Raw genomic sequence first — 23,399 nt, forward strand, 5'->3', positions numbered from 1 at the left:
ATTTGTCCAACTGGTCACGTCTCCAACACTGTCTCCTCCAATCGGAATATTAAAAAGGAAACCATTTTTCAAACGTTTTTTGAGTGATTCTGTCTGCCCATGTAATAATGAAGTAGACACATAGAAACCACAACATGAAAGACATGCAGCACCACGCGCTCCACTCAGTTGCATTGCGGTCTGAAAGATTTCATCACCCCCAGTGCTTGTCAGAAGCAGTTATGAAAAATCTCACTTCCCTGCGTATTTATCACATACAGGAGAGCTGGGGATATCATCGGCTGCCTCCACCTCCCCGTCCAGACACAATAGCCCTGGCCAGCGTCCCCGTGCCAGCCTGTCAGATCCCGGTGCCAGCCTCCCAGCACATCTGGCTCGTTTATCACTCTGGCAATGCCCTCCTCTATTGCCCCGGTCACGGTTATCTTAGCGGGGAGCTCGTTATGTTCCCGGGCCAGCCACGGGGGCAATCGTTTCCTCGATTATGAGCCAGACGTCTCTGGGAACACAAAAGGGAGAGGGATAGTGAGAGAGAATGAGGGAGGGAGAGGGAAAGTATGCCCTCACTTCCTTTCTTTTTATCTGGTCTTTCTCACCTACTGTGCCCCGAAAAAACACTTTGGGAATGGACTTCTTGGCTGAGACACAACATCGATGTTGGAGAACATTGTCGGTGGCGAACAAAGCAGCATGTGCTCTTTTCTATTCAATCAAAAATGTTCCATTTGTTTCACAATCCATCTCACTGTTGACAGATTGAAATACCAAACTGTTAAACGGTGCAAACACAGCCTCTCTTTAATGTTTTAAATGTGTAGTGATATTTGCACATATAGAAAGTCCTAATTTCCAATGTTCTTAATGTTCAAAAGCGCATTACTCTTTCTAACGAGAAATGTGTGCTTTTCTTTTGGTCATGCGTCTCTAACCCAGCCTCACAAACCGATGCTGATAGGTTTCTGTAAAACAGACAAGAGGGCATTTGTCAAAAACAGTGGCAAAAAAAACAATTTAAATGCATATTCCCAATGCACTGAATACAAAGAATGTTCCTAAAACCTGAATAATATCAGCGTATCCCATATGCCTTAATCACCAAGTGCTACATTCGGAATAGGGCCAAGTTTGGAATATCCAAACGCTCAGATGTCCTGAAACAAAGTAGGAATATTGGCATAAAAGTCTGTGATTTTCATGTAGCATGGGAAAACCAAGACATAATTAGATTTGTTATCAAGCCAATGGTGACATATAGTGGGCATCTTAACGTCACATGTGGATTCTATCCGGACATTGTCGGTGGCGAACAATGCAGCATGTGCTCTTTTCTATTCAATCTAAAAATGTTCCATTTGTTTCACAATGAAGCGAAAAGATTGAAAAAGGCTCCACATCGCATGATCTGACCGCTGCCTCACAGCAGCCACACACAATAAGGAAATGCAAATCAGCTGCAGTGTAGCGGAGGAGACAGATGCGCTTCGACCAGCACTCCATTTCTCATCCTATTAACTCCCTAATCAGACTGAGATGAGATTTGAAATGAGACGAGGTGGGACGGAGGGAGAGTTAGAAAGTGATGGATGGAGACAAAGGAAGGTGTGGTGTTAGCTCTGCAGCCTGTTGGGAAGGCAGAATGAGTCTTACATGCCAGGATCATAAGAACATAACGTCTTTGTTCTTTCCACTCTCAGTTAAAACAGGTTGATGAATGAGGCTCCAGGCTTTAGACGGGTCCGGGGAAATCGTTTGTTTTTGTTGATATTAGGGATACTGGGATCTCTCTGCAGAGCCTCGAGTAAACTGTGAGACTTCTGCAGGCAAGATTGATTTCATTAAAGGTGTTTGTTTAAATGTTGAACAAGGATTTTAAGTGTTTACTTGACTGAATAACAAAGACGTCAGTGATTATACCCTGCGTTTAAAGCTTTAAACCAAAAGGTGTGAAATTTAATACGGTCCCCAAATAAAAGTAAGGCTGGATTAGATCCTCCAAACTCCACGTCTTTGGATTTTCAATGCGTGCACCTGGAGTCAAATAAAAAGACGACATAAAGCGTCTTTACTCGAGGAACAAGGACTATAATAGAAGGATTTAATTATGTTCTTAAAGTGTTTCCGACTCCTCCTCTCGTTTGTCTCAATGAGCGTTGCAGACACGAGAAATTAAGTTCGGTGTAACCAGCTGACGGCTTGAGGGATGTTGTTGCCAATTATCTTGTAGAAGAAGCATTCGGCTGTGAAATGATGCCCTCTGTTGCAAGTTCTGCAGCATGCTCTTTATTTAGCTTTCATTCATGGCTACACACAAAGGCAAAAGAAAGTAGGACAGTTTCAAACTTTCTGCCAGGAACATTTTCTTATTCTTAACATTAACATATCTGACACAAAGCAAACCATCTTTACTGCATGAACTGGATTTAAATTGCTTAATTTAACTAATCATAGTCCATAAATGTGAAACATCCATTTGGAAGTTTATAGATAGTTGTTAACTACTACTTAAGTAGTGAAGTGCATTAAGTATTTCAGGTGCAGAATCGCTTCCCTCTGAGCTCGAATGGTCATGTGCATTTTGAAGATTTGCATGAGAAAAGTTTGTTTGAACACCAAAAATTCTCTAAAACCTTTTTAGAAAATTCTCATAAAAGTGTTTACGCTCGCTTGAGGTGTTTTTTTGTCTTTTTAACCCAGCCTCACAAACCGATGTTGATAGTATGATTTGGTTTCTGTAAAACAGACAAGAGGGCATTTGTCAAAAACAGTGGCAAAAAACCCAATTTAGATGCATATTCCCTATTGACTAAAGCATGGAAACAATCAAATACACCAAAATTAAGAGCATGGGTATTAACAGCAGAACAAAGTTTAGAGATGCAAAGACTAACTTTTAGAAATAGGGAACAAATACATATTTGGAATAAGTTATACTGTACAGAAAGGCTGGTAAAAACAGTGGAAATATTTAATCAAATTAAGGAGATGACACACACACAGATTCATGAACACGCATACATGCACCACCCCTTATTTTCTTATCATATTATTATTATTATTATTTTTTTTTTGTGTCATTAGTTTATTGTTTATTCCTTTTCTTGGAGATCCTCATTTGGGGAATACCAGTTTGCCTTGTATATATGTTTGTCTGTTTACCCTATGTTTTTGTTATTTACTTTGTGAATATATACCTTGAAAAAAAGGGGGGGGGGGAAATGCAAGGTACAATATTGTAAAGAAAGCGAAATGACTCATTATGTTTGTGAAAGTAAGAAGCCTTGCAGTAAAGTATTAAAAAAAAAAAAGATGCATATTCCCAATGCACTGAATACAAAGAATGTTCCTAAAACCTGAATAATATCAGCGTATCCCATATGCCTTAATCACCAAGTGCTACATTCGGAATAGGGCCAAGTTTGGATTATCCAAACTCTCAGATGTCCTGAAACAAATTAGGAATATTGGCATAAAAGTCTGTGATTTTCATGTAGCATGGGAAAACCAAGACACAATTAGATTTGTTATCAAGCCAATGGTGACATATAGTGGGCATCTTAACTTCACATGTGGATTCTATCCGGACACAAAACATTTTTTAGTAACAAGCGTAAACAGGGACTTAAATCACTTTTATACGAACTAATGTGTTTGTATTGTTGGAGTTGGAAGGCAGATTAAAGATGTTCGTAATTATCTTCAATGGCACAGATTATTGATGCAAGTCTTTGAAATAACTAAGCAACTCCAACAACAACAACAACAACAACAAAGCTAAATCAGATGCATGACATATGCTCGAAAAGATCCTCATGTTGTCTCAAACCCTCTTTTCACACTGACGTCCCCACATTACTCAAACAGGAAGCTCTTTTAACGTCAACTCGGCACCCCTTTGCTTTTATCAGCTGTCTCGGTGGACAACAGGCGACGCTTCAACCTGCGACCCGTCTCATTACAGGTCTCTGTGCCAGCAGCAGCAGGGCTTTCATGGAGAGAACTATGGGGTAATTAGGTCACTCTATCAAAGTCAGGCCTCTCAATGCCAGCCAGTGCTGCTGTCTGATGACTTGGGTGAGTTGCGCCAAGTCAGCAGAATCCAGCGCACATTAGAGAGCTGGAAAAAGGACTGGATGCATGCCTCATTGTACCTTTCATCGCAATTTAGCACGTCACTGGTAATGCATCAAATATGAGCGGTTGCTGGTTGTGCAAACACAGAGTGTCCAGAACTTTGAAGGCCTTTCCAAGCACATGTCACTGAGAAATGATCTCCCCAAAGTAGGTTGGTGCAGCTCCCACCTCAACTTTAATGCAAATTTTCCCTCAAAATAATATTAAAATCATCTTTTACAGAATAGTTGGCTATTAAACTTCATGGTTGGCAGGAAGAGATCTGTGGTTGTTAGACAAACCAACATTTTGGAAGATAACAAGATAACATTTTCTCAAACAAGTAGTAGAAATCCCATGCATGAGCAGCCCAGTATCCTAGAAAGAATTAGAGGCAGTTCAAATTGGACATGACTTTTACAAGAAAAGTCCGGAAGATTGATCCCCCGCTGTTTTGCGTCAGTCCGCAGCAGCTTTAAGCAGTTCGCGTATGAAGTCAGCCATGTCCCGCTGTTCCCTCAGACATGTTTTAAACACTCTGCACGCTACAGTGTCAACAGGCAGACCACACACTTCTGGGATTAATAAAAACGAGAGCTAATAATGAATGGCACCGTTAAAAGATGAAGGCTTGGGGGCTTAATAGTGTATGTTTATGTGTGGAAAGAGGGAGGCCGAGGGAACTAGAGAAGGGTTAATTCAAGAGAGAGAGAGTGGATAATAAAGTGAGTAAAGTAGAAGAAGGAAAGCCGCAGAAACTGACGTTGAATTTCCAAATGAGGATCCAAAGTGGAGGAGATATGTGGAAGGTTCAAAGGCTTGGAGCGAGCGGGACGTTACGTTTGACAGTTGGCTGGGGATTAAGCCAGCCGTCCTCCATGGATACACTCAGATCGCATGGAGGCAAATCAATCATAGGCAGGAACTGTTCCCAGGAATTAAGTTAGATGGCAGTAGAGCTGAAAGAGGGAGAAATTAGAGAAAAAATGAGAGTGAATAGACAAGGTACTCCCTTGATAAGCTGCAATCATGATTGAATTACTGAACTGGACTACCAGACAGAGGCCAAGGGGCCCAAAGTGTCAGGGGACCCATAAACTCACCTTAAAAAGATGACAGAGAAGACACAAAAAAGTTATAAAGACACACCAAATGACCCAAAAGACACAAAAATGACTATAAAGAGACACAACATGACCACAAAGAGACACAAAAATGAGATGAGATGCAAAAAGAACACAAGGAAACACACAACAACCAAAAAAAGACAATAAAAGACACAAAATGTCTACAAAGAGATGTAAAACGACGATAAAGAGACACAAAAAGACACAAAAAGGACCCAAAATCACTACAAAGAGATACAACACAACCATAACAAACACAATAACACAAAGAAACACAAGGGGCCTCATGTAAAAAGACGCAGTGTCAACAAAGAGACACAAAACAACGAAAAAGACACACAATGGCCACAAAGAGATACAAAAATGACGATAAAGAGATGCAAAAAGAACACAAGGAAACACACAACAACTGAAAAAAGACAATAAAAGACACAAAATGTCAACAAAGAGATGTAAAACGACGATAAAGAGACACAAAAAGGACCCAAAATCACTACAAAGAGACACAACACAACCATAACAAACACAATAACACAAAGAAACACAAGGGGCCTCATGTAAAAAGACACAGTGTCAACAAAGAGACACAAAACAACCAAAAAGACAGACAGCGCCCATAAAGCAATGCAAAACAACGTCAAAGAGACACAACACAACCATGAAAAAACACAAAATAACACAAAGAGATACAACAACCTCAAGGACACCAAAAAGACAACAAAGGCAAAATGACACAAATCAACCAAAAGACACACACTGCCTAGAAAGAAATACAAAAAAGGACACAGAATCACTACAAAGAACAACAAAAAGAGGCTAAAACAACTATAAAGTATGTGTCTTGCTCTTATGTATGAAAGCTGGATGGATAAATGCTATATGAGACACTTTTTACCGGATATAAATTGGCCACAAGTACGGGAAAAAATATGATTCTACATATAATACCTGATTTTTAGTTCATTAATTGGTTCAAGCCAATAAATGAGCCTGATCATATTTGTCTGGTTACTTATAAGGACATGTAGAAGCAGAATGGGAGTTTCTTGTTGCAGCAGTTTGATCTGTCAAACACAAACAGGTGTGACTCGTCACGTTAATCAGGCTGCATGGAGCTCAGTGTGCTGCAGCTTACTGGAACACTTTAATGTGATTAGTTACACCTGTGCAGCAGGAGAGGTCCAACAAATGTAGAGTTTAGAGAGTTTACAAACTTAATCCCCAAAGCACATTCATTAATACCTGTTCGTCTGCTGCTCTTAAGCAAAATGTGTTAGAATTTATAGATCTAAATCACCACAAAAGCACAAAGCGAGCTCATTTTAAAGGCTGTATTAGTCAGGATAGCATCCTGCCAATAATCCTCCAACCATAGAAGGACAATGTAAACTGGAATTGTTAGGAAAATCAATAAATCAACAGCGAAGGAGAGAAGTTAAATGACTTTTAAGAGCAGTTAAAGGGTGAAGTTGAGTAGGGGGTGATTCAGTTGTTAGAAGGTGGATGTTGCGTTATTGAAGATCTATTTCCAATCGACCATAGAAGTGTATGGGGAGAGGGGAAAGGTCACGCCAGGCTTCAGCAATATTGCTTTATCAACCTGTTGCTCCTAAAATCACAAACTGTTTTGCCGGAAAACAATTATTTTCTGCCGAGTTTGTGAGTTCGTGCTTATACATCATTTAAAAGCCTCCGCAGCAACATGCAGTTTGATTTGTGTGATTGATCAGGAAGTCAATTAAGGAACGATTTATAAATAGACAAGGCGGCGAGGGGTAAAATGGAGCTCATTCACCTAAGCAGCAACCACAAATGAGTCGTTTGCTGGAATTGGCTTATCTTCTGATACCAAGCAGAATTGGATTTCTTGGACAGTTTCCTCCCTTGACAGGCAATACAGGCTCATCCATCAATACGCACACAAGCCTTTTTGTGTAAAAGGCACTCTCTCTTATCCTCTGTGTACCACCTTTTCCGCATCCAAATCAATATCCAATTTTTTTTTTTCCAGCTCTCACTTCCTTCTCGGAGTGCTCCAAAAATGTTGAACTCCTTGAACTGGCCCTTTTCCATCTTACTATCGACAAGTGGCTTTCTGTTAACAGGCTGAGCGTTTACACTTCCTCCCACAGCTAACCTCTTGAGGGAACATGCTTTTCCATTTCAGATGTTGGAGGGGGGGGGGAGATCAACTGGAGCCAGGAGGTCACGCGAGTCAATGCTTAAAGGAACACTCCACCGTTTTTTCATATTAAAACATGTTATTCGGGTAAGTAAGACGAGTTGATACAGACCTCTTGCGTCTCAATGCGTGCACTCAATCGCCCTGGCGTGCGGCGCCACTTGGCTAGCACTTAGCTTAGCCCAGTTCATTCATTAGGATCCAAACAGATGGACAGTTAGAAGCGACCAAACTCCTCCATGTTTTCCCTATTTAAATACAGCTACACGAGTAGTTAAAAGACCAAGTATGGCGACACAAAATAAAACGTGGCGCTTTTCGAAGCGGATAAAAAGGAGAACTATAATGTATGGCGGAATAGCACTTGGGAGCACTTCGACTTGGCGCAGTAATATCATCACTTCCGCTCCCTCTCACTTCCGTCAGGAGTGATGATATTACTGCGCGGAGTCGAAGTGCTCCCAAGTGCTATTCCGCCATACATTATAGTTCTCCTTTTTATCCGCTTAGAAAAGCGCCACGTTTTATTTTGTGTTGCCATACTTGGTCGTTTAACTACTCGTGTAGCTGTATTTAAATAGGGAAAACGTGGAGGAGTTTGGTCGCTTCTAACTGTCCATCTGTTTGGATCCTAATGAATGAACTGGGCTAAGCTAAGTGCTAGCCAAGTAGCTCCACGCGCCAGGGCGATTGAGTGCACGCATTGAGACGCAAGAGGTCTGTATCAACTCGTCTTACTTACCCGAATAACATGTTTTAATATGAAAAAACGGTGGAGTGTTCCTTTAAACGCTGGATGCGTTTACATCTGTAGCTCGCTGGTAGAATAAATGCTTTAGCTATCTTTTTCAATGTCTTCCAGTGTATATTCCCATGTCATTTTTTAAACGCCTAGATACTCTCATATCCAGCTTCATCTGGAATAATAAGAGTCCACGATTGAACAAAGCCTATCTACAACGTCCAAAGGTGTTAGGTGGTATGGCTCTGCCCAACAAAAATGTTGAACTCCTTGAACTGGCCCTCTTCCATCTTACTATCGACAAGTGGCTTTCTGCTAACAGGCTGAGCGCTTACACTTCCTCCCACAGCTAACCTCTTGAGGGAACATGCTTTTCCATTTCAGATGTTGGGGGGGGGATCAACTGGAGCCAGGAGGTCACACGAGTCAATGCTTAAACCTCTTAGTCTAATCCTAACATGGGTTTGTTATGGATAACTTGTGTTTTTTCCATCGTGGTTCCAAGCCGAGTAAAGAGAGAGGATATTTCTCTCCGAAGTTTATTAATGAGACAAATGAAAGCTTGTTCTTTGTGCTCGTGTGTAGCTTTTATCTGCCTATTGTGCAATTCATTTAGAGCGGATAATACGGCGTCTGAATTATTACCGTCGTAGAGTAAACTCACTTAAGAGATAAAAAGAAAAAGGAGGGCTTCGCTGGATCAACACTTTGAGTTATAGAGGCTCTAATGGTGATTATCAGTTACATCAAAGCCAACCCTGATTACACTACACTGCTAATATGTAAACTTCTCCTGTCCTGTGCTGTATTACCACACAGTATGCACAGAATTTACATTGCACACACACACACGGCTCTAATTCCCCCCTGGATAAGTTCAGATAGAGTTCATATTACATATTACAGACGCTCGGAAAGAATAAATGAGCTCAGAAAATAGGAAGCGAGCAGCATCTCATCTTTCATGATATCATGTCGTATTTAGTCTATTAGGTAAACTCTGTTAGGAACATGAATAACGAGCAGTTTTTGGTTTAAATCTGTGCCAGGCTGTCTCTGTCTGTAAGCCTGTATGACATTTCAGTTAAGTCATTATTTAATGAAATGAATGAAATCTGATTTACTAAATCTTGTTAAATAAACAACACACCAATTAGTCAGATTTCATCAGGAAGCAGTATTTAAAAAAATGTTGAGAAATCTAAACAGTTGATGGACACTAAGAATGTAACACAAAATAACTGTAAGTGGATATCAAAGAACAAGAAAAGGTAACACAGTAGGAATGCAAATATAGCAGGAATTTTTAAAGACGAAAAACAACCCTGACTTTGGTTTTTTAAGAAGATATTGAGGGATAGATGTGTCTTTGAAAGAGTAAATAGAGAATAAGTATTTAAGTTTTATATGAAAGGAAAATAACTTTTAGAGCAGCAAATCAGCTGCTTATATAAATATATTATTTTAAATCTTTCTGAGGAAATGGCAATATTTTTTTTTCTTTGTCAAAATAATTTGCACGTCAACATATTGTTTGAAATGCTGATTTTGTCTGTTTTTTGAGTACTTTGGCAGATGCAAATATTACGTGGTCAATTTAAAAAAAAAAAATCAAGGTTGAGGTTCAAGGCATCAACCAATCATGTTGTGTGGAACGGACATGTATTTAAAACTTTCACTATCGTGTAGCTGAGGTTTTACTAGTTGTCGACACCTGAGTTGATGGCATTTCCTGTCCAAAAAATCACAGGGATGTGAAGGGTTAGCTACCCTAAACAGTGCCACCTGCCACCATCGGGAAGTTATTCACACAATGATGAACTCAGCATCGGGACCAATTTGGGGTTCTATCTTGCCCAAGGAAAATTCAACATGTAGGCTGCCATGGTGAGGGATCGAACCACCGACCTTCTAATTAGTGGCCGACAGATCTACCAACTGAGCCACGGAGTCCTAGCCTGGGTATTCCCAGACTGCCTTGCACGCTCAAATTTCATTTCAAACCTCCATCCAGTCTGGAAACCAGGCCCATTTCTTAGCCCTGTTTTAGGGATCCAATCACAGAGCGGGGAGGGACGGCAAGACGATGACGCGTACTACTCGGCAGACAGAAGCTTGTAGTTTTTTACGGATCCAACATGGCTGCAGCAGACGCGAAACTGTCTTTAGCTGTAGATGGTGTTTTAAATAGTTTAGAGCGAAAGTTGATTTTAAAGGAAGAACGTTTGACTTTACACTCCTGTTTCACCACGAAAAAGGATGTTTTAGCCTTTCTTCCGACAGCATTTGGGAAAAGTCTAATCTACTAATCTACCAACTAGCCCCGCTACTAGCCTCGCTACTAGCCCCGCTACTAGCCCCGCTACCGTAACGCTGGTGATCTGGCTACGAGCCGGGGGACAGAGGAGCCCGCAGAGACCCGCAGCAGCTTGTTTATTGCCCATAAAATCAGTGGATGTGTGTGGCTGAATGACATGAGGGGAAATAAAGCGTGAAAATAAATAATCTTGCAGAAAGCGAGAACTGGAGAAGCGAAGCAGCAAGCAACACTCTCTCACAGACACACACACAACAAACATCAATTTCTGTTGCTCTACTACGTCATCTGGTATAACTGATCTGATTGGCTAAGAGCTACCTACAGACGCTTTGATAGACATTCTAAGCGCCCAATAAACGGCTCTGGAGGATCGTAAACCACGCCTCCTCTACGGAGAAATGAACGGTTGGTTTCCAGACTAATCTCATTTGTGATTAGTTTTGATGTGAAATATTTGTAGCCGATTATTTTGCATTTTCGTGTCGCTCTTAACGTTACACTCTTGGTGTGTATGGTAAAGCTGTACAGGTCTCTACAGCTACGCCTTCCCATTGCTCTCCCATCTATCATTGATATATTTGAACAAGCTAGTCATCAAAGGTCAAGAGGTCAAGGATGTGATCGCACAACCTTGTCATGTCTTAGCAACTGAAGCTCAACCTGCAGACTTTCAGACATCTATAGTCCATTGTGAAACACCTAAAATGAATTATACCTTTGGACCCTGGGGAGTATCACATACTTCCTGATCTAATTTATGCAACAAAGACTGATTGATTTTCCTGAAAATGCCACCAACTAAATGCCCTTTATGTTTCCTTCCAAGTACCAATACAGCCATTAGGAGTTTAACATGATTTAAAGTTTATAAAGGGACCATTCAGTTGAGTCTCTGACAACCGTTTGGCGTGTGACAGTTAGTTTATAGGTGTTTTGCGTGACAGAGGACCTAATGGTGATCATGCTGCAGAATTAATGCTCTTATGAGATGTAAACGGCATCTACATACCAACACAATGAGGACTAAGCTGATTACCAGTCACACTCACTGCAATCCTGACAGGCAACAAGGAAAGATTTAGAGGGAAAGCCTCTCATGCTTCGAATTTACTTCAAAGTTGACCTGAACTAGGTCAGAGCAGAGGGGAGTGTGGTTTACTAATATATGGAATATTGTACAATAACCTTCACTTCACATCTAAGTGGAAGACGTTGATTTTTCTCTTTTTCCTTTCGGTTTCTCCCCTGTTGTCCTCAAAGAAACATTCTTGACATTTAAGAATTTATTGGCAAACCAAATGTGAAATTCAAAATAAAGCATCTTTCAACAGTTTGAATGCAACAAATTCTATTAAAAAGTGATTATTTCTTCATGTAAACAGTCACATTTCTGCTGACTGACTGTGACATCCATTACATTGCACATCTGTCCAAAGCCCTAATACGTCTTTCACCAGTTTAAATATGTCATAGTTCACTATTTTCATGTAAACAGAGCTGTGTTGTTTCTGGCTCGGGTGTATTTTAATTTTAAGAAGTATGCTAGTGTTACAAAGAGCTGCATAATTGTATGTGAGTGCGGTTTTTGCCCCAAGCAGCTATCAAAAACATTCCAGAGATTGCTTTGCACAGTTTCTCTTTCTATATGGGATAGCGAGGCAATACATTTACAAGCTTTTTCTCCTTTTTTTTAATGATGTCTATATAAATCAAAGCCTTACTGCTCATACTGAAAGACTGGAACATCCTCCTTAATAACTTGACATCTACAGAGACCACTAGTGTATTTATAGGACCATTGTTGCAACAATCCAAACCTTGACAGGTATTAAAATAGCTCTCTAAAATGAATTCAGGTGCTGTGGAACATGGACGAACTATTGTGCCTTTGACAGAGCGTTCCTGGCCCGAAATGTTGATTTAGGTGTTTTTCTTTACACTGTAAAAAAAAATCTGTTTAATTTACGGTAAAATACCGGCAACTGTGGTTGCCAGAAGAGTGTATGTAAATGTAAATATCAGCAAAAACTGTAATTTACACTGAATAATCCCATTACTTTTAGGATAATTGTGTCATCATGGTATTTCTCCATTCATTTTACATAAAAATGTTATATTTTTATATTAGCACAACTCTGCGTTTTCTACAGTTTATGACAGCAGAATTTAAAGTTGTATGCTATTCTTTGATTAACAGTAATTAAAAGTATCTACTACGGTGATGTACAATGTTTAATTTTACCACCTATTTCTGATGCAATTTGACAGTGTTTTACTGTAATTTCTACAAACATTTTTTACAGTGTAGCATGATTTTATCCTCTCCTCTGTTTCAGAGAAAGAACATCAGTGTTGTGCTGAGTCTCGCCGTGCTCGCCTCCTGGGGAGTGATCCTGCTGTCAGCTCGCCTCTACTGGATGGGCAACAAGCCTCCCAACTTCTCCAACTCTGACAACCCCGCGGCCGACTCGCCACATTTCCTTACCCGGACGCTAACGTTCCTCCACCTGCCGGTCACCAACGCCTGGCTGCTGCTCTGCCCCGACAAGCTCAGTTTCGATTGGTCCATGGACGCTGTTCCCTTGGTCCGGTCCTTGGTGGACTGGAGGAACCTTCACACTGTTGCCTTCTATGGTGGATTTATCCTCCTGGGTTTGTTCGGCCTTCGCGGCCCCGTCTCCAAAGCCAAGGAGACCAACGGGAAAGCCTACATCACCAATGGGAAATCAATCACCAATGGGAATGGTTACCACGCCCCTGACGCAAACCATAACACAGACCAGGGGCCGCCAAAGACCGCCCTGAACGGGTCAGCTGGACTCCACCACTGCCCTCCACGGACGTCCCTGCCCCCGACAGAAAACCTAGTGCTGTTTTCGTTAGGCGTCCTCTCATTGCCTTTCATCCCAGCCACAAACCTCTTCTTTTATGTAGGTTTTGTAATCGCGGAGAGGGTGCTCTACATCCCCAGTATGGGCTTTTGTTTACTGGTTGCTGCTGGTGCGAGAACCTTGTTCGTGCGACTGAGGACTAGAGGCTGCAAGGCCTTACTGTTGAGTCTCTGTACGGGACTAGTGCTGCTGAATGGGCTCCGAACTGTTCAACGAAACAGGGACTGGAGCAACGAGGAGAATCTCTACAAGTCTGGGATTAGTGTGAATCCTGCTAAAGGTAAGAAATGGGCACCAGTAAGGTCTTCATACGGGTAAAAGATAACTTTAAGCAACTTAAAAACTTAAAAACAACTTCCCCAGTTGTTAAGCCCTAATTTATATGGTTGAATGAAGTAGAAAAAGTGCCATAATAAGGTCATCTGTTTGTATTAGGATCACCTGAAAATTACAGTATTGGAACTGGTCGTAAATATAATAATGTATTCGTAATACCCAGAACAAGCACCAGTGATATTATTAATGTGTATCAAATCTCATAAAGACTGAGATCTCTGCACAGCACAGGTAACAAGCAGCCAAAGCTGATTTAAAGCAAGAAAGTATAACTTTTAAATAAAGAAATAACACTTTCTTGGTCTAGAAAATAAAAAAGTTGGATTCGTAGGCAAAAAAGGCACAAATGTTCAATTGAATTCACTCTAACATGTCTGTTTGGGGAACAGCAGCACAGTTAAGCCCACAGAGGAAAAACTGCAATATGACTTTCTGCTACTTCATGCAAGACTTGCTTTGAAACAGTTTTGTTTACATACAGAAGTAATGAAAATAAGCAATAACAACTGTGTACACAGCTATTTTATTAAGTGATTACAGTTTATTTTGGCCAAATACTGCCTTATTTCTAAATGAATGTTCTGAAAGGGCAACTTTTGACTGACACATGTCTCCTGTAGCCTGGGGAAACCTGGGGAACGTACTGAAGAACCAGGGCAAGATGGCGGAGGCGGAGAAGGCATACAGAAACGCGCTGCACCACCGAGGGAACATGGCTGACATGCTGTATAACCTGTGAGTGTTAAAGACGCCCCGTTCCCCCTCCTCCTCCTCCTCCTCCTCCTCCTTCTCCTGTTTGCAAAGTCTTGACACGAGCGTCTTCCAGCGCCTCCCATCCATCACTTGAGATTGCAGCGGCGGAACAAGAAAGGCAGACGGGGAGAGAAGGGAAAAAGGTGTAGTGACAGGGAGAGTGACAGACAGGAAGAACTTAAAAACAACAAAAATAGATCTAATACACGAGGAGAGGAGCCAGTGAGACTCAGAGCTGAGCGTGATGCAAGAGTGTGACAAAGAGGAAATAACTTTGTGTGTCCCTGGTGGCTCTTTGTACCTTCTGCTACTGATTTGATTAGTCTTGGTTTGCGAGACCTGTGGGAGGACACAAAGTCGTTTTCAATCCTGCAACACGGAGTGTCAAAGGTGCCAAAACCTCACAGCAGACCTGTGTCTCTCGCTCTCATGCTGACACTGTTTTTCTCCCCGCTTCTCTGCTCCTTCTCAAGTTACGGGTGTCAGGAAGCTGGCAAGGCAACATAGGGAGAAGGGAAAACTGCATGCGGCATTCTTTGAAACTGAGGTGCTGTTTGAATGTGATGGATGGTTGGGTATATTGGGAGTTATGCATGGGTATATTGGGTAAGGGATACAGAAGTTGCTACAGTTTCTTGTTTTTTTTTCTGAGCTTCCTATCATCACTTTGACACGTCTTAATTTTGTGTAAACCTTCACAGATTTAAAATAGCAACACAAATCCTCAGTTATGCAGTGTATGTGGTTGTTGGATGTCTCACATTTCTGCTTTTTTTTTGTGTCTGTTAGTGGCTTGCTGCTGCAGGAGAATGAGCGTTTTTCTGAAGCACTGCATTATTACAAACTGGCCATTGGGAGTCGGCCAACACTGGCATGTAAGTAAACTTACTCCTTACCCCTCCCCCTCTGTCTGAGTCTTCCCCTTGCCCCCCTTGAAGCTCAACAGAAATTTTAGTTGCAAGTTCAAAAAGCTTTTTTTTTTATGAGGCTAAGTTAAAACCCATCTAACAATTCTAATCCGTTAATATGGTGTCCTGTATTGCATTTAACTTGTTCTGACCATATTTCCTGAACAAATTAAAGTCACAATTTTGATATAGCCTGTGTTATGATGATGCAAACAAAAAGGCAAATGGGTTTTTTTTAAAAATCTGAAAAATAGTTTTTTGTTAAACAGCACTATTAATGTCACAATTTTGATATGTGTTGTGGAGATGCAAAGAAAAAGGCAAATTTGTGTCTCTGTAAGTAGAAAATGTGTCTTAAAATAAGAAATCATAAACATATATCATCATCATCAATCATAAACATAAATACCATAAACGCCCAATGTCACATCACAGATCTTTGACATTTAGGGGTAGATTTTTTTTTTTAAAACATCATAAATGTGTTCTATGTGGTCCACTTGGTCTGTGGTATATCCCCCATAATTTTCCGTTTGGGTTCTTATGGGTTAAGTGTTGTGGTTACAAAAAAGTAGGCAGCAATTCCTGCATCGTATGCCTTTAAAGGGCCAGTACTGCATCACCACCAAAGTCCAATTTGAGTGCTGAGTTAGATGTTCTTTTGCCTCATGCTCATTTGGAGCGCAGTATTCAGGTTATTTCAGCTTGACGGGGAAAAGATGAGATTCAATCTCACACTTGAGTGCTCACTTGTGAGATGAGCGTTCGTCTTTTACTGTACCAAGGACACTTTTATGAGGACAAGGCAGGTTCCAGACTACTCTTTCAACTTGATAAGTTATCTGTAATTCTTTCTTAACTTCATCTCCTTTTAGTCTAATTTATTTCTATTTCTTACTAACTTTTCATATGGTAATTTAATCTGCATTTGACCTCTGTCCTGTGTCCTTTTTGCTACATTAATGCATGTCCATTTTTCCTAATTATCTTTCTATATCCTCTACATCTTTTCCACTCCTAAATACTCAAAGAAAAAGTGTTTTACTTTATTTTTACTGTTGGTCTCAGCTGAGTCATTCACAGCTTCCCAGTTATGCAGAGGGGTGCAGAATTTATTGTGGTAACACTTTACAATAACCATCATTTATAAATGGTAAACAGATAGTTTATTAATGTTTAATCATCATTTATAAACCGTATATAGGCCATTTAGAATGGTAAATAGAAAATGTATTAATGTTGAACTATAATTTATAAATGCCAAATAGAAGGTATATTAATGTAAGTTGATAGTTACTTTATCATAAACAAACAATTACATTATAATTATTAGTTTATTAATAGTTTTGCACTCATTATAACATTTTAACACCATATTAAGTATTTCAATTATTACAAAATTATTAATATACCTTTAAGAAATTGTTTGAAAACATTTAAAGATTAAATATGTATAGAATTTTGTAAATGGTTAATAATTGGTTTATAAACATCACTTAGATGGTTATTGTAAAGTGTTACCTTTATTGTTTTTTGCAAAATGTGGTTTATGCAAAAATGTTCATTTTTGGCTACATTTTAAATGAGACATTTAAAAAAAACACTTTTGTAACATTAAATGTGGTTATTTAGAAGTGCACGCCTCCTTTTCTTTTTTCTTTACTTTAGAAAAAAAAAAGGTAGAACATAGGTGTGTTTCTGGGTTCAGATGGTTAAAAGATCTATCGGTGAATGTGTGCAAAATCCTCTGTTTTCCTTTATTGTGTCGACAGGAAGTGATGTTTAATTCCTTTCTTCTCCTCCTCACAGCGGCCTACCTGAACACAGGAATCATCCTGATGAACCAGGGCAGCCTGGAGGAGGCCAAACGCACCTTTCTGACTTGTGCCGACATTCCCGATGAGAACTTGAAGGACCCGCACGCCCACAAGAGCTCCGTCACCAGCTGCCTGTACAACCTGGGAAAACTGCTCCACGAACAGGGCCAGCAGGAGGTCAGTGTGTCACATATGTCATTCCAGTTCCTAAAATACAGTGGTGGTTCTACACAGGGGCCTCCAGGGGCCACTGCCCCTGTGAAGAAGCCCTTGGCCCCTGCTGTGGCCCCTGTGTCAAATTAATAATAAAATGATCAATTTGTAAAGATGAGAGACAGAACAATTCTTACCTATTTTTTGTTCAAACAATATCTCATTGTACACAAAAGGAAACCAGAATGTGTATATTGTATAATAGTTGAATTGTGCAATAAAAACGTGTGTATATATATATTAAAAAAAGATAATTCTCACTGTACTGCACTTTCAAAATAAAAAAAGTAATTGTGCACAAAAATGAGAATTGTCATCGTCGTACAAAAATAGTTGTTATTGTTGGTACGTCTCATTGTTTCAATCAATGTATTTGTATCTTCCAAATATACGTAAATTATATTTTTAAATAATTTTGAATGCTTAAATATCATCTTTTGCTGTTTTTAATGTGCCCCTCTGATTAAACACTGGCCCCCGCTTGGCCCCCACAGTAAAACTGGTCTAGAACCGCCACTGCTAAAATATTCTCCCCTCTGCGTTTGAACAAAGTGCTCTCATCAATAACTTCTTTCATCCCCTTCAGGAAGCCCTGTCTGTTTATAAGGAAGCGGTACAGAAAATGCCCAGACAGTTTGCACCACACAGCCTTTTCAACATGATGGGTGAGTTACTGTTGGAGCCTTTTTCCACCCTGAATCTTTGTTTTTAACTGAAATTGCAGCATGAAAAATGTAACTACTTTGGCGGAAACTGCTTTGAAATGTTAATTGATAATGTGATATAACCATTTGATGCATATAATTGTTAAAAATAACATTGTTCTTGTTTTACGACGTGAGTTAAACAATGTAGTCCTGGGACAAGTTTGAGGAATTTTTACATGTTTGTTTCTATTTCAACAAGCTGATAACTTAACCCCGCTGCCAAACAAAACCTTCGGAGGACTTGAACCACCTGTTTGATTCCAACACTGCACAGGCTTTGTGTCCTCTTGCTGCTAATCCGTGCGATAAATCACATCCCTCGCTTTGTTATTGTAACACTAATTACATTATTGGAAGCTCATCCTGACAGCATAGCGGAGATTGCACGGGGATGTCTGCAAACATTCCTCGGACGAGCTGAATGAGAATGGGAAGCGTGTTTTGTCAGGTGGAGGCCGCGGTGGGCGGAGAGCCGTGTTTGCATTAGTGGGACGTCCAGGGGATTCTTTGTTTAAACTGATGTCATTTTACCCCGGGGGCCAGCAGCACGGCCTCACATCAAACAAAATCTCACAGAGTTTCAAACACAACAATTGTTCTTTCAGAGAAAACTGTGTCTTCTCCCCTTCATTGGGGTATTTGTTCAGCATGTGAGGAATGCTCAGCCTATGGATAAGAGTCAGAGTTCAGCTCATCTGTCTTGCACCTGTTAGAAAAAAGATAGGAGTCGTTTCTTTGGGGAGGCGGTGCAGATCGGTGCTTCAACAGGTGGTTCAGCATGTGTTTGGAGGCTCTTCTGCACACTGCCTCGATCTGCTCAAGCTTCAAACCACAATGGTTATTGGCTCTGTGTTCTCGCCAAAACTTTTGTCAATATATCACTTTAATATTTCATTACAAAAGGCCAGAGGAAGCTAGTGGGCCAACAGTCGTTTTTCACTTTAATCAAAAAGAAATGTAGCAAATAAACCCTCGTCTTATATCCAATTTAAATGGAAGGAGTCTCATCCTGTCCGTCTGTCCTTTGAATTTCTTGACCATCTTCATCTGATTCACATCACATTGGTGGGTGTATACGGACTCAAGGAAATGCTGTGTTGAGCCAAGATCTTCAGAATATGTATATTAGTAGTGTATTAGATACGGGTGGTATCATAATTAATACGTCCACTAGAGCAGCTATTCTCAACCTTGGGGTCAGGACCCCAATTGGGGTCGCGAGATGATTTCTGGGGGTCGCCAAATCATTTTGGAAGTTAGCTCTGTCTCCACTGCGTTAAAGTGTTATGTGTTAATGTGTTTTAGTCTTTTTGGTCACTTAATGTCTTTTTTTTGGGTCATTTTGTGTCTTTTTTGGTCATTCTGTGTCTTTTTTTTGGTCATTTTGTGTCCTTTTTTTAGTAATTTTGTATTTTTTTTTCTTTTTTTGGTCATTTAGTGTCTTCTTGGTCATTTTGAGTCTTTTTTGGTCATTTTGTTTCTTTTTTAGGGTGATCTGAACTGTGCGTGTGAGATTGTGTTCAGTGATCGGGGGGCGCGGACAACATGCATGTTAAATTGGGGGTCGCGACTCAAAAAGGTTGAGAACTACTGCACTAGAGGGCAGCGAAGGACGGTCTAAAATCTAAATATGTGTCGTATTTTGCTGCCTGTAAAAATGACCCAATAGGTCAATAGAGGCAGAGACCAGTTGAGCACATTGGTGCCAATAGTCCAACAAAGCCTTCAGTGTTGGAAAAAATAAGGTTGAAAGGTAAAATAAAGTTTTGGATTTGGAGAGTACTTATCTATTTATAAACTCTGGTAAAATAACATGCCATAAAGGGAAATGTTCTGTAAAAGAGGATTCCTGCTTAATGCAACACTTGTGGATTTGTTCCTTGCAAAGCTTTTCATTTCTAATGTTTTCTTTAGATCATTATCATCCTTTAGAAAAACTCATCTTGACTGGTGCTGTGTGCTCTGTTCCAGGAGAGGCCTACATGAGGCTGAACCGGCTGGAGGAGGCGGGCCACTGGTACAGGGAGTCCCTCAGGGCTAAACCAGACCATATCCCCGCACACCTCACCTACGGAAAACTCCTGTCCATCATTGTAAGTCCCATTACTGACACACACAGACACACAGCAGGAACCACGAGGCCGTGTGCAGCATTATCCTAGTAACGATTGCAGTGGTTAACTACCTAGCAGAGTGTAATTAAACGGGGCCTGAAGTGGCGGAGCGGAGGGATGAATAATGCATATTGAGTGACTTATGGGAGAAGGCGAACCCTTTCTATCGATTCCTCTGCAGAGCCTGGAGAAGTGTGATAATTGTTATGAGGTGTGAGCTTCTGACTCTGAAAGGTGCATACTAAACAAACTCTCCCTCATCAGAAGTCGGCTGGAGGAACTCTGATGCTTTCATGAATGTAATGTTTGACCTCGAGCGCTACTAGTTGGATGAAAAGTGGATCACACAGTTTTTTTGGGAGGGTGTTACAGGAGACTGTTTGTTTTATTCCAACAAAAGAACATATTGTAGATCCCGTAGGCAGGGGGGTAGTGTAAAATAGAATGATGAAAGAATAGCCATGACACTGTTCTAAAATATCATAAAACATCCGTCTAAACCAGTAGTTCTTAACCTTTTTGAGTTGCGACCCCACATTTAACATGCATACTGTCCGCGACCCCCGTTCACTGAACAGAATCTCACACGCACAGTTCAGATCACCCAAAAAAGAAACAAAATGACCAAAAAAGACACAAATTGACCACAAAATGATCATAAAAAGACACAAAATGACCAAAAAAGACACAAAATGACCAAAAAAAGACACAAAATGACAAAAAAAAAACCAAAATGACCCAAAAGACACAAAATGACTAAACAAAGACACAAAATGACCAAAAAAGACACAAATTGACCACAAAATGATCAAAAAAAGACACAAAATGACCAAAAACGACACAAAATTACCAAAAAAGACACAAAATTACCAAAAAAGGAAACAAAATGACCAAAAAAGACACAAAATTACCAGAAAATGATCAAAAAAAGACACTTCCTGACTTCCTAAATGATTTGGCGACCCCCAGAAACCATCTCGCGAGCCCAATTGGGGTCCCGACCCCAAGGTTGAGAATAGCTGGTCTAAACAGCCCTCTTGTTAGTCGAAAATTAGAAATCAGCTTCACACAAATTGCTCAACATGCTTCAGGAAAAAAACTGAATGAGTTTTTTATGGCTTTATTTTTATTGATTAATTAAAACAAGCCAATAATCATTATCATATTTCTAATAAAAAACACATTTATGTTATGTCTTCTCTTGTGGGTGTGTATTGCACGGAATGTTCGTGTCACAGTGTGTGACATCATCGCCAGAGTGTAGAGGCAGAGAAAAAATTGTCAGAAAATAAATTTGAAAACTGCACTCCAGGACGCAAATTCCACTCTACAGAAATAATTTATACATAAAAATGTAGGAAAATTTGTCTTCTCACTCACAATCCTCTGGTAAAGCTGTCAGAGTTATAGTTTGGGCGTAGGACGCACAGATGCGCCACCAACACGCACCAACAGCCTCATTGGCTCCAATATTAAAAATGCAGGAAGATTTCGGAAAAAAGGAAGATGGAACAGTTTTTTTAGATCGCTCTAACAAAGCTATTTTTTAATTTTTCTTTAAAAAAATCATATTTAGACGTTCAGGAAGAACTCAGGACGCTCAAAGTGAAGTCGGATCAATGATAGGTATTATGGTTTTGCCAAAAATGCTTTCTGTTCGAGGCCAGAAATTCCACCTGTCAATGTTCGGGACATTAGCAGGTGTCAGTTAATTCTGTTGATTGCTTTGATCTGATTGCCTTTGATCTTTGATGTGATTACAGTTACAGATACACACACACACACACACACACACACATGCGCGTAAGCTCGCACACTCCTCACACATGCATACACATGCTTCAAACACACGCAAACGCACACACACACACACACACACACACACACACACACACACACACATTTTGAGGTTAAAAGGCATAGTTTGAAATCTCTGAAGAATCTCATCATAGTGTACACACACCGGCAGTAGCCCCCGTGGCCCTTTCAAAATTTCCCCAGAGGAAATTTTCTAGTTGGGTTTTATTACATTTTCAGGAAATTAATACATTATCAGGTGCTACAGGGCACATGTTGTTTATGAGGCTACTTTTAAACCTTCTTCAATTACATATCTTTTACAAACTAGTTCCAAAATGCCACGACATATGAAATAGAGGCAAAGTCTCTTTGAAGAGGATCACAAAGTGTGAGTGTTCGAAGCAATAAATACCTTTTTCAGCCTTGGATCGACCCTAATCCAGGACTGATGCCAAACAGCTTGAAAACAGCCAAATAGTAGCTGCATAAATTCATGTCTGATGTCTGAAGGTCACAGACGTGGGGAGTTTGTCGGGTGTGGATGAAAGCTATCCCTCTGTGACTGGAAGCGTTCCAGATTATCGGTGTGTTTTCTGACCCTCGCTGTGTGTGTGTGTGTGTGTGTGTGTGTGTGTGTATATACAGAAGACATCAAGGGCACACAAGTTTGCCCAACTTCTCCCAAATGTTTTTTAGGTTTTTAGGTTTTATTTTTTAGGTTTTTAGGTTTTATTTTATTTGCACAGTTAGAATTACATCTATCCATCCATTTTCTTCCGCTTATCCGGGGCCGGGTCGCGGGGGCAGCAGGCTAAGCAGGGCATTCCAGACGTCCCTCTGTAGAATTACATAAAATGACAAAGATAACATATAATGTAAAGTGCAGGGAGAGGCAGAAACCCCAGATGGGCTTATTTATTTAAAGCCTCCACCTAAAATGTCATTAGAAAGTAAGAAACTGATAATAGAAAAAACAAATGTATAACATCAACAAGTTATAATGACAATAACAAAAACAATTAAAAACTAAAATGAACATGTTAAAAAAGTGTATTTGTGTGTGACTTAGAATTTCAAAACATCAGTTAAAGGAGCTTTCAGACATCTTTTGAAGCATTTTACAGAGATGGAGTCCTTTGTCAGATGGGAAAAGGTATTTATCCATAATTTGGTCCCTAAATTCAACAATAAATTGACCTCTGCATGTCAGAAATCTTGGAGGATGAAGATGTAAAGATTGACGCGTTGAATAAGAGTGAATCTGAGAATTAAATTTAAAATACAGTACAGGCCAAAAGTTTGGACACACCTTCTCATTCAATGCGTTTCCTTTATTTTTATGACTATTTACATTGTAGATTCATCAAAACTATTAATGA

The 23,399-nt window shown here is 40.1% G+C and overlaps 1 protein-coding gene across 1 annotated transcript in view; it reads left to right on the forward strand.

Annotated features, from left to right (window-relative positions):
- The window catches only part of tmtc2a (transmembrane O-mannosyltransferase targeting cadherins 2a), a 93,582-nt gene that overhangs the window by 42,813 nt on the left and 27,370 nt on the right, over positions 1-23,399 (forward strand). Inside the window, exons 3-8 of the mRNA XM_059325452.1 lie at positions 12,818-13,652; positions 14,329-14,443; positions 15,251-15,336; positions 17,179-17,363; positions 17,986-18,064; positions 20,078-20,199. Of these exons, the coding sequence (XP_059181435.1) occupies positions 12,818-13,652; positions 14,329-14,443; positions 15,251-15,336; positions 17,179-17,363; positions 17,986-18,064; positions 20,078-20,199 (1,422 nt within the window). The remainder of the gene's footprint in view (positions 1-12,817; positions 13,653-14,328; positions 14,444-15,250; positions 15,337-17,178; positions 17,364-17,985; positions 18,065-20,077; positions 20,200-23,399) is intronic.

The sequence above is a fragment of the Centropristis striata genome, chromosome 22, assembly GCF_030273125.1.
Source record: "Centropristis striata isolate RG_2023a ecotype Rhode Island chromosome 22, C.striata_1.0, whole genome shotgun sequence".
In the NCBI taxonomy this organism is placed as follows: domain Eukaryota; kingdom Metazoa; phylum Chordata; class Actinopteri; order Perciformes; family Serranidae; genus Centropristis; species Centropristis striata.